Source organism: Myotis davidii, unplaced genomic scaffold, assembly GCF_000327345.1.
Source record: "Myotis davidii unplaced genomic scaffold, ASM32734v1 scaffold208, whole genome shotgun sequence".
NCBI classification, from domain to species: domain Eukaryota; kingdom Metazoa; phylum Chordata; class Mammalia; order Chiroptera; family Vespertilionidae; genus Myotis; species Myotis davidii.
Window position 1 is genome coordinate 1,977,666 of NW_006299706.1, and position 13,031 is coordinate 1,990,696.

At 58.4% G+C, this 13,031-nt stretch overlaps 1 protein-coding gene and 1 long non-coding RNA gene across 2 annotated transcripts in view; both read left to right on the forward strand.

Annotated features, from left to right (window-relative positions):
* Nucleotides 1–8,510, forward strand: part of RHBG (Rh family B glycoprotein) — an 11,300-nt gene extending 2,790 nt beyond the window's left edge. Inside the window, exons 2-10 of the mRNA XM_006775724.2 lie at nt 2,303–2,489; nt 2,987–3,141; nt 3,185–3,304; nt 5,353–5,519; nt 5,823–5,960; nt 6,079–6,212; nt 6,720–6,841; nt 7,811–7,884; nt 8,075–8,510. Coding sequence (XP_006775787.1) covers nt 2,323–2,489; nt 2,987–3,141; nt 3,185–3,304; nt 5,353–5,519; nt 5,823–5,960; nt 6,079–6,212; nt 6,720–6,841; nt 7,811–7,884; nt 8,075–8,143 — 1,146 coding nt within the window. The 5' untranslated portion in view covers nt 2,303–2,322 and the 3' untranslated portion in view covers nt 8,144–8,510. The remainder of the gene's footprint in view (nt 1–2,302; nt 2,490–2,986; nt 3,142–3,184; nt 3,305–5,352; nt 5,520–5,822; nt 5,961–6,078; nt 6,213–6,719; nt 6,842–7,810; nt 7,885–8,074) is intronic.
* Nucleotides 8,511–9,989: 1,479 nt separating this feature from the next.
* Nucleotides 9,990–11,317, forward strand: LOC102773124. The gene is made up of 3 exons (XR_436287.2): nt 9,990–10,197; nt 10,649–10,862; nt 11,215–11,317. It is a non-coding gene; the product is annotated as an uncharacterized LOC102773124 (long non-coding RNA).
* Nucleotides 11,318–13,031: the final 1,714 nt, after the last annotated feature.

Sequence of the window (13,031 nt, forward strand, 5' to 3'; positions counted from 1 at the left end):
ACCAGGCTCTCCTGCCCCAACAGGGACCCCCTGAAAGGACTGGGGAGGGGTCATCTTATCCATCCCCCTGCCTCAGCTGGCCTGGCCCAGGGAGAGGGTCTGTGTGCAGCCTTCTCCACTGAAGGAGATTTCTTGATGTTTAGACTTCAGTTGAAAGGCCAAGGGATTGAGTTTTGATTCCAAACATGCCTGAGGTGGGAGACGTAAATATTGTTGCCATTTAAAACAAGTTCTGGAGTGGTTTCGGCAGGTCATGGGCACAGGGCCCTGTGACCCAGCTCCCTTCGTTATCTTTCTGTCCTTGGGCAAAAGAACGACATGGATCTCCTAATGTATTGTCTACACAAGGAGGGACGAAGGCAGGCAGTGAGGCCTACAAGAATGGCGGCTGGGGATTGAGTTCCAAGTGAGGTCTCTCCTTTCCCACTGGGTTTTCTGACCTGGGAGGGAAGAGGAGTCCGGGTGGTTTGGGGAAGGGACGCCGTGTTGGGACCGTTTAGGAAGGCCGGTGGGGCTCTAGGTCCTCACTTCCCCTTGGCTGCCGGGGCTGGCGGCACACACCCAACCCTCTGCAGGGGCTTGCAAACTCATTTCCTATCAGCCCACACACAGCACAAAAGTTCGCTTCTCTCCAAGTCATTGATTACATTCTGAAATTCAACAATACATGTTCGGCTTGTTGGTGCTTCCCCAGATGGAACAAAAAAAGATGACCGTGATTGTGTTTTCTTTATGATCTGTCTCTTTCTACGAGGGGCTTGAGGCCATTCACCACAAAAACGTGTGTGTCAGAACAGGGAAGCAGAACATAATGACGAACACCTTCAGGGCCCACTATAGTGGCTGCGGTTGAGATTCCAGTGTAGCTCCGAGCTTCCCGGTGGCCAAGGAAAAAAGGAAATATCATCAGTTCTGTGTTCTCATCAGAGCCAAGGGAGCCTCACATACGTGATGCTTTCATGTTTTGGTGTCTGTCTTTCACGCCTGTAAGCACAGGGACCGTGGCTGCTGCATCCCGAGGGCCTGATGCACCCGCGCTCGGGAAACATCTGTCACCTGAATGCGGGACAGCAGGCTGGTTCCTCGGGGAACGTGACATTTCCTCGCACTATGTTCTAAGAAAAAGCTCTCACGTGGAGCTTAGGGTCATGGTTGACCCTGTTTCTCAATAACGTATTTACAACAAATGCCACAGCAGCGCTCATGAACCGCTGTCTGTGGTGTTTTAAATGAAAGCCAGAGATACAGAGCGTGGCGCTGTCTACAGAGAGCGGGGCAGAGGAAAGAGGCCCAGATGCATGCCCAAGGTCACACTGGCTTGTGTGTCAAACCCTATTTACAGTAGACGGGAGAGGGATCCAGAACTAACACTAAAGTAAATTATTTGTATGTATCGTATTGGCAGTGTTACTGTGCATTACTTTATGAGTGTTTCTTTTCTTTCTTTCTTTTTTTTTTACACTGTACTAGGATAGAATGAACCACTTCAGTAGCTTCTGAGGCTAATACATTTCTATCACCACAGTTACTTTAGCAAACCTGGTTCCCTTCACTTCTGCATGAGCGTAGTTTCTTATGCCCAGTAGTGCAGAATAGAAAGCAAACAGAAGAGGCCCCAAATCTCCCTGCCCAGAAACGCCACTGACAAGTAAAAATAGTTCAAATAATTCTGCTATTAAAAAAAAATCGTACTATAGAAAGAAACACACTAAAAGGGGAAACCCTCCTCCCCACAGTCGCCATGTTGCATAACTCCAGGAGCGTCGTCTGCACCGGAGTCGAGCCCCAGCAGTCCCGCCCTCCCTTCATGTCCTTTCCCCCGAGATAACCTGTTAACAACTTAAAGCTATTTTTGTAAATTATTATTTTTTTACATTTAAATTTCTCAAAACGGAGAGGGATAGGTTCTGAAGTATGAGGGATGGAGGTTAGACATCGAGAAGGACTTCCGAGCAGAGAGGGACCGCTGAAGAGAAGCCTGGAGGGAGAGAGGATTGTGAGCAGGTGGGACAGGGCTTGCAGCCGGAGGGACACAGGTGGGCCTGCTTTGGTAAGTGGTTGTAAGAGCCCAGAGACAGGGCAAAGGAGGGGGGCAGAGAAGCGAGCAGGAAAAGGCTCTCTGTGCCCTGGCCCTGCCACGGGGACATCAGCGATGGTCTGGGTCCCACTGCTCCACGCTGGCCAGCTAGGCGCAGGGGGCTCAGTCTGGGAGTCCCAAACTCCAGCCTCAAGAGCGGGGGCCCGGGCTGGGTGGCTGCTGGGTCTGCGGGTGGGAGCCAGAGCATCCCCCACGCCCCCTCAGGCTTCCAGGACGTGCACACCATGGTGTTCGTGGGCTTCGGCTTCCTCATGGCCTTCCTGCAGCGCTACGGCTTCAGCAGCGTCGGCTTCACCTTCCTCCTGGCGGCCTTTGCCCTGCAGTGGTCCACGCTCGTCCAGGGCTTCCTGCACTCCTTCCACGGCAGCCACATCCACGTTGGCGTGGAGAGGTGGGCAGCCGCTGCTCCCCTGCTCCCCCAGGTCTGCCTGCCTGGGGGGGCCCCTGCTCACAGGACCCCACTGAAGCCCTGTCCATCAGGTCTGCCCTGTGATGCAGGTTTCCGAACCCTCAGTTGATTTCTCTTAGGGGCCCTGCCTGTTCTTGTTGCCTGATTTCTTCTCCCAGCCTCGGTCCACACACTCAGCCACACCCTCTCCCCATTCCTTTAAACCCCTTATTACCCAAGAGCTGTTGGGAGGGGAGAGAGCTTCATGGAAAGGGGCAGGTTCGGAGGAGCCTCTAGTTCAAGATCCGGTTCTTCCACCTGTTGGCTTTGTTTGCTGGGTCCCAAAACCTGCCTCCCTGAGACTGTTTTCCTCGTCTGCACAGAGGCACGGAGATCTCTCCCCTCCTCCCAGGGAATCACTCAGACGTGCTGTAGGCTCCTGGCCTCCTCCCCTGAGCCCTTCCCCAGGGCTCCCCAGGTCCCCAAGTCCCACCCTCCAGCATGATCAATGCTGACTTCTGCGCTGGGGCTGTGCTCATCTCCTTTGGGGCCGTGCTGGGCAAGACCGGGCCAGCCCAGCTGCTGCTCATGGCCCTGCTGGAGGTGGCACTGTTTGGCATCAACGAGTTTGTGCTCCTTAGTCTCCTGGGGGTGAGTCTGGATGGGGATGGAGCTCGGGTGGGGGTGGCCAAGGCCAGGCCAGGGCTTTGGTGCCTACTTTGGGCTGGTCCTCTCCCGGGTGCTCTACAGGCCCCAGCTGGAGAAGAGCAAGCATCGCCAGGGCTCCGTCTACCACTCGGACCTCTTTGCCATGATTGGTGAGCCTGGCAAGGTGGGGCGGGGTGGGAACCAGTTCCGGGGGGACCCCTGATTGGGGGCCAGAGAGGATGATCTCCAGGCAAGGTCTCAGGGTGCTGCCTGTAGTCTTTGGGGTTCTGGCTGAGAACTCCCTTCCTACTTGGATTCTTCCATGAGAGTCCGGGACCTGTGCTGCTTCTCAGCCTTGAGGCCCGTTCCCAGGGGCCTTTCAAAAATGTTGGCACCAACCCTGCCTAAACCCTCCAGGGCTCACCACCCACAAGTCAGAAACCAGACTCATCCGCCCGGCACCCAGCCCCTCGCCCTCCTCCTCCCTCCCAATTCAGCTCCCTCATACTTGGCTTCTCCCACCTCTTACCCCCAGGCCCTTGTCCCCAGGGCTGCCTCTCAGGCCTAAGGACACTTCCTCCCAGAAGCCCCCGCCCTGGGGTTGGGGGGTTGGAGTTTGTGCATCATGCCTGGGATCAGTAGGGCCTGACCTGCGAGCACCAGTCACCACCCCGTGTCTTTTAAGCAGGTACCTCCACCCTGGCCTCTGCTCCTCTCTCTACCTTCATAAACGAGCCAGGAAAGGAACTGATTTTTTTTTCTTTTTTTTAAAGATATGTTTTTACCCCACTGCCTGCTAAACTTGACTGTTTTAAAAAACATATATATGTTTTTACTGGTTTTAGAGAGAGAGGAAGGGAGAAGGATAGAGTGATAGAAACATCGATGAGAAAGAGACATCAGTGGGCTGCCTCCTGCACGCCCCCTACTGGAGATCAAGCCTGCAACCTGGGCTCGTGCCCTGATTGGGACTGGAACCGGGGAACTCTTGGTTCATGGGTCGACGCTCAACCACTGAGCCACACGGGCCGGGCCAATTTTTTGTGCGGGTGGAGGTAGTATTGAAAAATAACTGGAGAGAGGCTGGTGTATTTCGTGCTCCGGGTTTGCTGTGAAATAGAGGACGTGTGACCCTAGGGCAGCGGAGGCTCCTTGCCCTTTGAGACCCAGATACATTGGGCTTTTTTTTTTTTTAATATATTTTATTGATTTCTTACAGAGAGGAAGGGAGAGGGATAGAGAGTTAGAAACATCGATGAGAGAGAAACATCGATCAGCTGCCTCCTGCACATCTCCCACTGGGGATGTGCCCGCAACCCAGGTACATGCCCTTGACCAGAATCGAACCTGGGACGCTTCAGTCCGCAGGCCGACGCTCTATCCACTCGAACCCAAACCCCCGGCTACATTGGGCTTTAAGTCCAAAGACTCCCCAAGATTTCCGTGCTGTCCCAGAGGCCTGCATTCTCAGCTCTCCTCCGCCTCCAGTTCCTTCCACAGACACGTGACCTTTCCTCGATTCCTCCCCACGCTCTCCCGCCGAGCACAGTGGGTGAGGGGGTGGATGTTATTGCAGGCTGTGGGCTTGCAGGGAAGTTACACGGCACACCCAAGGCCCACTCAGCACCCAGGGGCAGTCCCCCCAGCCCCTTGCCAAGCTCACCCGAACCCAAACCCCCAAACGGTCCCAGCCTTCCCTCACTGTGCCCCTCGGCCCCTCCTCCCTCTCCCTCCAGGACTGACCTGGGAACCTCACATGGACACGCAGGGTGTAGGAGCTCCAGTTCCTCCCCTGACACGCCAGGCCCAGCCCACCCATAGTTAGCAGACAGCGGCCTCCCTGTGCACTGCAGGGTCCATCCTTCCTAGGAAGTCACTGAGGTTATAAACCAAATTATTTCCCTGGCACGCACACCAAGCACCCAGCTCAGTGCCTGAAATGCAGTGCACTTGGTCTTTTTTTTTCTTTCCTTTCCTGATACTTAAAAAAAAAACCTCTCTAACCTCTGGTTTTCAATTAAGTAGCTCCCTTTTGGGCCAGAACCCCTCTAGAGCTACCGTGGGCTGAGCACTGCACGTGTGTCACCTCCTGTAGTCACTTTGTAGGCAGGTGTTGTCCCCACTTGACAGAGGGGGAAACTGAGGCTCAGTCACTCAGCTTGCCCCTCGTGGGGAGCCTCTTCCTTCCGCTCACTCTGCCTGCCTCCCCACCACTTAGGGACCATCTTCCTGTGGATCTTCTGGCCTAGTTTCAACTCTGCACCCACCACGCTGGGGGACGGGCAGCATCGGACAGCCCTCAACACGTACTACTCCCTGACCGCAAGCACCCTCAGCACCTTCGCCTTGTCAGCCCTTGTTGGGAAGGACGGGCAGCTGGACATGGTATGGGAAGGAGGCCTTGGGAGAAGCAGAGGCAGGAACTGGCCAGGGGGGCGGGAGCGGGGGAGAGGTTTGAGACCCTGCAAAGCCTATTCTCCAGGGGCAAAGGGAAGGGCACAGGCACATGGAGTTCCACCTGCACTGGAGGCGGTGGGGTCAGAGTGAGAGTCAGTGGTACAACAGCAGGAGAGTCAGAGGTTAGATGGTGGAGGGACTTCCAGAGGCAGTGGCGGAGGGGCTTGGGTTGGATGTGGGTGTGACCGTTTGGAAGGGCCTCCCACGCCTTGCTCTTCCCTGCTCCCTTAGGTCCACATCCAGAACGCAGCATTGGCCGGAGGGGTTGTGGTGGGGACAGCAAGTGAAATGATGCTGACACCCTTTGGGGCGCTAGCAGCTGGCTTCCTGGCCGGAACCGTCTCCACGCTGGGGTACAAGTTCTTCACGGTACAAACGCCCCTCCAGCCCTGGGCGGAATGGGTCTTCAGGGCCCCTCCTCCCACCTCTCTAACAGGCCTGGGGTGGGAGGGCATACGAGACTCATTATTGGTGTCCTGTCCTCCAGCCCGTCCTTGAGTCAAAATTCAAAGTTCAAGACACGTGTGGTGTCCATAACCTTCATGGGATGCCTGGGGTCCTGGGAGCCCTACTGGGGGTCCTCGTGGCTGGGCTGGCCACTCATGATGCTTACGGAGATGGGTAAGAGCCCCCCCCCCCCGCCCGCCACTGATCCACACTGAAGTCATTACCCCTTGGAATGACCTCCCTCACTCTCTCCCCCACCCCATGTGCACCAACAAATGTGCATTTTCACTTATTCATCCCCATTCTGGGAGCTGAGGAAACCAGAGTGAGCAAGACCAACCAGGGGCTGCCTTCCCGGTCCCCGGTCAAGTTTAACAGGTCGCTGAACAAATGGTCTCAACAGTGTCACTACAGGGTCAGGAGGAGATCATGAGCCTTCTGATCACGTTTGCACATCAAGGCTCAGGGGAGAGGGCAGGCCAAAGTGACCCTCAAACTGAGTCTCCAACGGCATGGGGGTGTCTGCTGGCTCACGAGGAGGGTGGGTGGGGGTTCCAGGCTGCGGGCCTGACGGGGCAGAGACAAGACTCGGCCGGATGGGTTCCCGGAGGCCCTTGAGCGGCTGCGTGAGGCAATGCTCTCAGGCACCGACCCGCCCGCCTCCCCACAACCTCTCTGCAGCCTCCAGAGCGTGTTCCCACTCATCGCCGGGGGCCGGCGCAGCGCCACGGCCCAGGCCATGTACCAGCTCTTCGGGCTGTTTGTCACGCTGACGGTTGCCTCTGTGGGTGGGAGTGTTGGAGGTGAGTGATCTTGGCTGGGGTGGGGGGCTGGCAGGAGCTCCAGGGGGGGCAGAAGACCGGGGAAGGGGGTTCTCTGGAGGGGAGGCCATTGGGACATTTACTTACGCGGATATTTACTGAGCACCTGCTTTGTGCCAGGCGTGGGGTGGGGTGGTAGAGTTCAGGGGTGACCTCCTCGGGGCCAGGTGGAGCGCTCCGCAAGGGGCTGAGTTGGGTTCCTCTGCTCTGGTTCTGTGGTTTCCTTGTGCTGCTCCCTCTACCCACTAGAGGGCAGTCCAAGCTCAGGCTGAGGCCCTGGAGGACATGGCGAGCTGTGCATACTGTCCCCGCCCCGCCCCCCATCCCCCCGACCCCGCAGGGGCCCGGAGCCAAGGGGTTTGGCTTGGCTTACCACTAGATTGCAGCACAGAAAACGTCCACAGAGGCTGACTGCCCACTAATGCTGGCTCAGGCAGTCCTTCCTGATGTCTGGCCTTAGTCCTTTCGGTCTTCAGAATAAAAGCGATGATGCGGTATCTTCACCCTCCTGCTCTCAACTCGCGACTGTCATCCTCAGACAAGGTTCAGTTCATGCACTCATCCAGTTATTATTCAATACACACGTTCTGCACCCCTCCTGGACAGGAGGCCACAGAAAGCAGCCGTGGCTCACAAGAGAACCACTATTTGGTTCATTACCAACGGTGCCAAACCTGAATTCATTACCTAACTTCTCTGAACCTTCGTTCCTTCTCTGTAACGCAGGGACCACATTCACCTTCAGGGAAGGAAATGCTTGTCAAGCCCTTTGCGTGGCCTCTGGCACACAGTAGGTGCTCAGCAAATATGGCTGTGACTTGCCTGGGCTAGGCGGCTAGGCATCACGCCGACCCCAGGCCTCCCGGCTCCTCTGTGCCTTGTGGCCCTGGGTGGCAGCCTCTCCCACCGGGATAGCAAAAAGCCTCACACATCTTCCCCTACCACCACCAGGGTGCCTACTAAAGCTGCCCTTTCTGGATGCCCCTCCAGACTCTCAGTGCTTCGAGGACCAGATTTACTGGGAGGTAAGACCGAGCTGTAGCCCCTCCGGCCCACAGGGCCCTGTCACCCTGCCTGCCTCACTCCCTATGACTCCACCTGCCTCCTTCCTTCCTCACCTGCTCTTCTCCTCGGGGGGTGCGCCCCTGAGCTGTGGCATTCAGCCACCGGGAGCCACCCCTTGACCTGCTCCCCCACCCCACCCCTGCCCTCCAGGTGCCTGGGGAGCATGAAGATGAAGCCCAGGGACCCCTGAGGGCGGAGGAACTAGACTCTCAGGCCTAACTCCCACCAGCCCTTGAAAGGATGCTCCCCTTTTGGAAGATAATGCCTGGCTACGCTTGGCAAGTTCTCTTGCCGCTCCCATCCTCCCTTCCCGCGGCAAGAAGGAAGTCACGAGTCAGAAGGAGCCTCCTTTCCACAGGCAGCGCTAGGGGAAGGGCTGCAGAAGGCGCGCGAGACGGTGGAGGAGCAGGGCTACAACTGGCCGTATTGGGGGAAGAACCTCCCAGCAGCCTCACCGCCGCCACCAGCAGCCACACCCTGCTGTGAGGCACCCCAGGGACTGCTGACCACTGGTCCAGCATCACCCAGTTACAGTGCGAGCCAGGGCCCGGCTCTCCGCGGGCGATAAACACACGGTCACCAGGGACTCTGACTCCTTCCTTGTGCACTGGGGACTTGGGGGGGGGGGTCCCTCTCACCCTGTAACTCACAGTGTTAGAAACTGGGGGTGGGAGACGTCTCACCTCCCTGAGTCTCTGGGACTCCCTCAGGGATGCTGTGTTCTTCCAGGCGGGTACCCAGCATGGGCGTTCCTGCCTGAAGAGACAGGGAGCTCCGTCTCCCAGGAACCTGGGGCTGCTGGGGAGTTCTAGTCCAGAGCTGCTGTCACTCGGACCCCCAACATGGGCGGCTTCTGAGCAGAGTAGGAAGAGGGCACCCACAGGGCCTAAGAGGGGCATAAGGAGCTCTTTGCCGTTAACTCCTCAGAAGCTGGAAGCGGCCAGGCCCCGCCTGATGTCCCCGTCCCAAGTCCCAGGAGCAGAGGAACTCATGCGAGTTGCCTCTGAGAAGGGCCTCAGTCCTTCAAGTCTGAGCTGCTTCAAGTCATCTGACCACCAGAGGGCACTCCAGACCCAGCAGAGAGGAGGAGGCTTTCTTGCCCCTGTCCCTCTTTCAAGAAGAGAAGTTCTTCCTATAGCCTAACCGCCTTCCAGCCTGCTCCTCACCATTCATGCCACAGCTTCTTTGAGCTCCCAGCCCCCACTACGTGCCAGGCGGTGCTAGGGCTTTCAGATCTCCTCCAACAAAGACACCCACCCTCCAAGAGACCCAAGCTCTTGTCCCAGCCCTGAAGACCCGGGACCTCCCTCTGTCCTCTCCTGCCTGTCCCCAGTGCTTCCAGCAGGAACTGAGCATGACTGCGGGTCTTTCTCCCCCAAGACCAAGACCCAATCAGACCTAGGATGCCAAGGAGGCAGAGGAGGGATTTCTGGGACCTGGCCCTGTCCCAGGTACCCCATCCGGCTCCATCCTGGCCGTGGTTGGATGGACTGAGCTTGGCTGGGGGACTAGGTCAGGCACAGAGTTGAGAGGGGGAGGGCAGCTAAGGGACAATGTGTGGAAACCATCCCTGCCCCAGCCCAACTAGCTCCCCTTCTTCACTGCCCTCCTTCCTCTGCAGCCTCCCCTGCCCAGTGCTGGCCCGGGTAGGTGTGTTGGGGGAGATTCTGGTACTGAGGCATAGGATGGCTGCTGACACTGCAAAGGGGTTCCCAGTCCTGTCAGCCCCTGCTGGGCGGGAGGGAGTTTGAGAGAACTGAGGCCCAGCCCGCACTCCACCCTCTGGGGCCTTAGCTCCCAGTCCTGCCGACCTGCTCTGCCCCAAAGCTCCCAAGCAGTCCCCAGATCTGAAGACTTCAAGCAAGGAAGATGCAAGGATAGGATGAGACCCCTCCCTGCCCCAGCTCATTCTGGGTGGGGAAAGCTATGAATATTCATTTATTCATGACACGGACATTTGCTTGACCTATGTTGCCGGTTCCTCCTTGGCCACAACTAAATCTTCTCCAGGTCTGAGACAAAGGCTGGTCACTGCTCTCACCTCCATCCAGATCAGCTTCCTGAGCCCTCTCCGGTGGAGAGCAGTTACCCAGCCAGCTTCCAGAGGAAAAGGCCACAGGTCCCCGACGGCCCTCCAAGAGGCCCCTGGGGAAGGACAGTGCCTGCTGTCCCACAGACCATGGCCCTGCATCTCCTGCAGCCGGGCAATTCCCAGCTCTCACTCCCACGAGTCCTCCTGTGGCTGGAAGATGTGACCAGGGCACTGTCTGGAGGTGAACGCTCCTAAAACAGGCCCTTGGTTTTCCTCTCTGCATTTCCCTCCCGCCCTTCCCCAGTTTTGCTTCTAACGACGAGCACCTTGGTGGGCCACCCATAGGTTGTTCTGTTTAGTTGGCCTGAGCCATCACTGGTGGTCTGGGTGGGGGGCCATCTTCCCCATCGTGCAGGGAGCTCAGTGGGCAGGAAAGACAGGACCAACCTTGGCGCCCTCGGCTGAACCAGGACCCACCTCCTCCGTCTCCCCTGTAGTCTCTGACTTAGCACTGCTGCTCCCCGACATGGTGGCCCATCCATTCAGGCTGGGTCCACAGGGTGACAATGAGCAGGTCAGGAAGATGGCAGGGCTGGGGGCCAGGGGCTCCTTCCTCGCCCCCTCGGGACAATGCGGCCTCTGCCGGTCAGGGACAGCCCCTCTGATCACCACCGTTATTCCTCTCAATGCAGGGCCACCAGACACTTGCCCACTCATGAACTCTGTCCGGCACCAATGCCTGAGCTCTGGGACAGCGATGGGCCAGGACACTGGCCCATGAACATCTCCCAGAGCCCTACCGCTGGAGGCAGGCTGCCCGGAGGTCCTCAGTGCTGAGCCAGCAGAGCCAGAGGATCGAGAGCAGGGTTTCCGGAAGTGGCCACTGTTCCCTTCCTCTTGGCACAAGTGTGTGCGGGTGACGGTACCTGCCCAGAGCTCTGGGTGGGAGACCCAAGGGCCCCCAGGGCCTCAGGGTGCTTCTGTGCCTGTGCGGCCAGGTCCCCCTTGGCCGGGAGCTGGGAGCAGCCCGGGTGACCTCTGGAGGACCCGGCTCCCAGCCCAGGCGGCCTGGGAAAGGAGGCCTGGGACCTGACCCCCTCCCCCTCATTGGGATTCACATCACGGCATGCAGCTGCCCCAGCGGGGGTTCCTACGCGGCCTGGGTGTCCAAACTGGGGGGGTGGTAGCCGTCCAGGGGCAGACAAACCGGGCAGCCGCGACCCCCCACCTCAACTCGATATTTCTCTCCCACCGTCAGGATGGCCCAGCCGCCGCCTCCCGGCTCTGCGCCCCTCTCCTTTGTCTGCCGCCCGCCGCCCAGAGCCCTGGCCCATGCGCCCGCTGCCGGGAACCGCGGGGAACAATGCACAGCCTGTGAGAATTCCCTCGGCCCCTGAAAGGGGCGGGATGGGGGAGTCGGTCACTGCATAGGGATGAGCTGCCGGCCGGGCGCCCGCCCGCCTGGACAGAGCGCCATTGTCTGTGGCCGTCTGATCGCCGGTCCCCACGCCAGCCCCGGGAGGAAGGCAGAAGGTGACTCAAACCAGGCCTTGGGGCCAAGGAGGGCTGGTCACCTGTCCGCGCTGTGCTTACGCCTCTCCCCAAGGAGGGGTCAGACCCGGGGGGCCCACAGCTTAACCCTCCCACACACTCTCAGTAACCTGCCCAAGCCAGTGGTCGGCAAACTGCGGCTCGCGAGCCACAGGCGCCTCTTTGGCCCCTTGAGTGTGGCTCTTCCTAAGCCTTAGGAATACCCCTAATCAAGTTAATAACAATGTACCTACCTATATAGTTTAAGTTTAAAAAATTTGGCTCTCAAAAGAAATTTCAATCATTGTCCTGTTGATACTTGGCTCTGTTGGCTAATGAGTTTGCCGACCACTGGCCCAGGCGGTCCTTCCGTTGAGGCTCTGTCTCTTGGACGTTCAACCTGGTCCGTACTTGGTGCTCTTCCCACCCTCCCTACCTGCTGACCACGCCCCTCCTCAATCTCTGGAATCTCACAGGTCCCTGGAGCCAGGTCCCTTCCAGAACCCTAAGGGAAACGCCCAGAGTGGGCTGTGACTGTTCAGATGCCCAGGGATCCTCTCTTACTCGGAGCCCAAGCCTAGTCCAGGCTTCCTGCCTGCCTTCCTCTGCTGCCCACCACCAGTTAAGGAACCGCACGTTTTACTGGGAGAAAAGCAGCCATGGCGGGACTGAAATGAACTGAACGTATCCAGTGATGTGTGTGTGGGGAGGGAGGTGGGGGGCGGTGTTGCCACAGAAAGCCCCCTCCCACGAGTGAAAACGGGGAGCCCCTCTACCCACCCCAGCCCAGGAGCCTGTGCGCACCCAGCAGGTGCGATTGGGGGAGACGACCCGGCCAGCGGGAAGGGCGCTCTGTGCTGAGAGCAGGGTCCCTTTAGCTGGGAGCCAGCCCTGCTTTTGGATGGAACAGGGTACAGGCTGAGCTCCAGGAACGGGGCTGGAGACCCAGCAAGTGCAGGACCCGGGTCCCTCTTTTCTAAATGCCCGTGAAGACTTAGACCAGGGGCGGAGGCCACTCGGGGGGAAAAGCTGTTCGGAGACAGTGCAGTGATGCTTCTCGAACTCATCCTGGTTTAGGGGGACAAAGCCAACCAGGGCGACACCAACGTGAGAACGGTCTCAGGGAGCTCAGGTCTTGGCCCCAGGTGGCAGGAGGGGCTGAGTGAGGAGGAGGGAGAAGACGCTGGCAGGGCCAGCAGCCTTCCCAGAGGCAGGGTCCTAGCTACCCATGACATATTCACGTTAGGGCTGGCCCAGCCTTCCTCGGAGTAGAGCCCTTCCTCCTTTTCTCCTCCTTGATGAGGGTCCGGGTGCAATCATCCATCCTGGGGGGGGGTTGAAATGGGGTGGAAGAGGCGGGGCAGTAGAGCCTGGCTGCCTGGGAGAGCATGTGGGAGACTATTAAATAAAGGCAGGCCAGGGGACTTGGGGGGGCAGGGTGCCAGGGAAGCAGTGGTGCTCTGCCCACTCCCCACCTTCAGAAGGGGTCCTCCTGCAGCTTCTCACCCTGCAGCTCTCTTGGCTGGATCTCTGCTTCAAAGCATT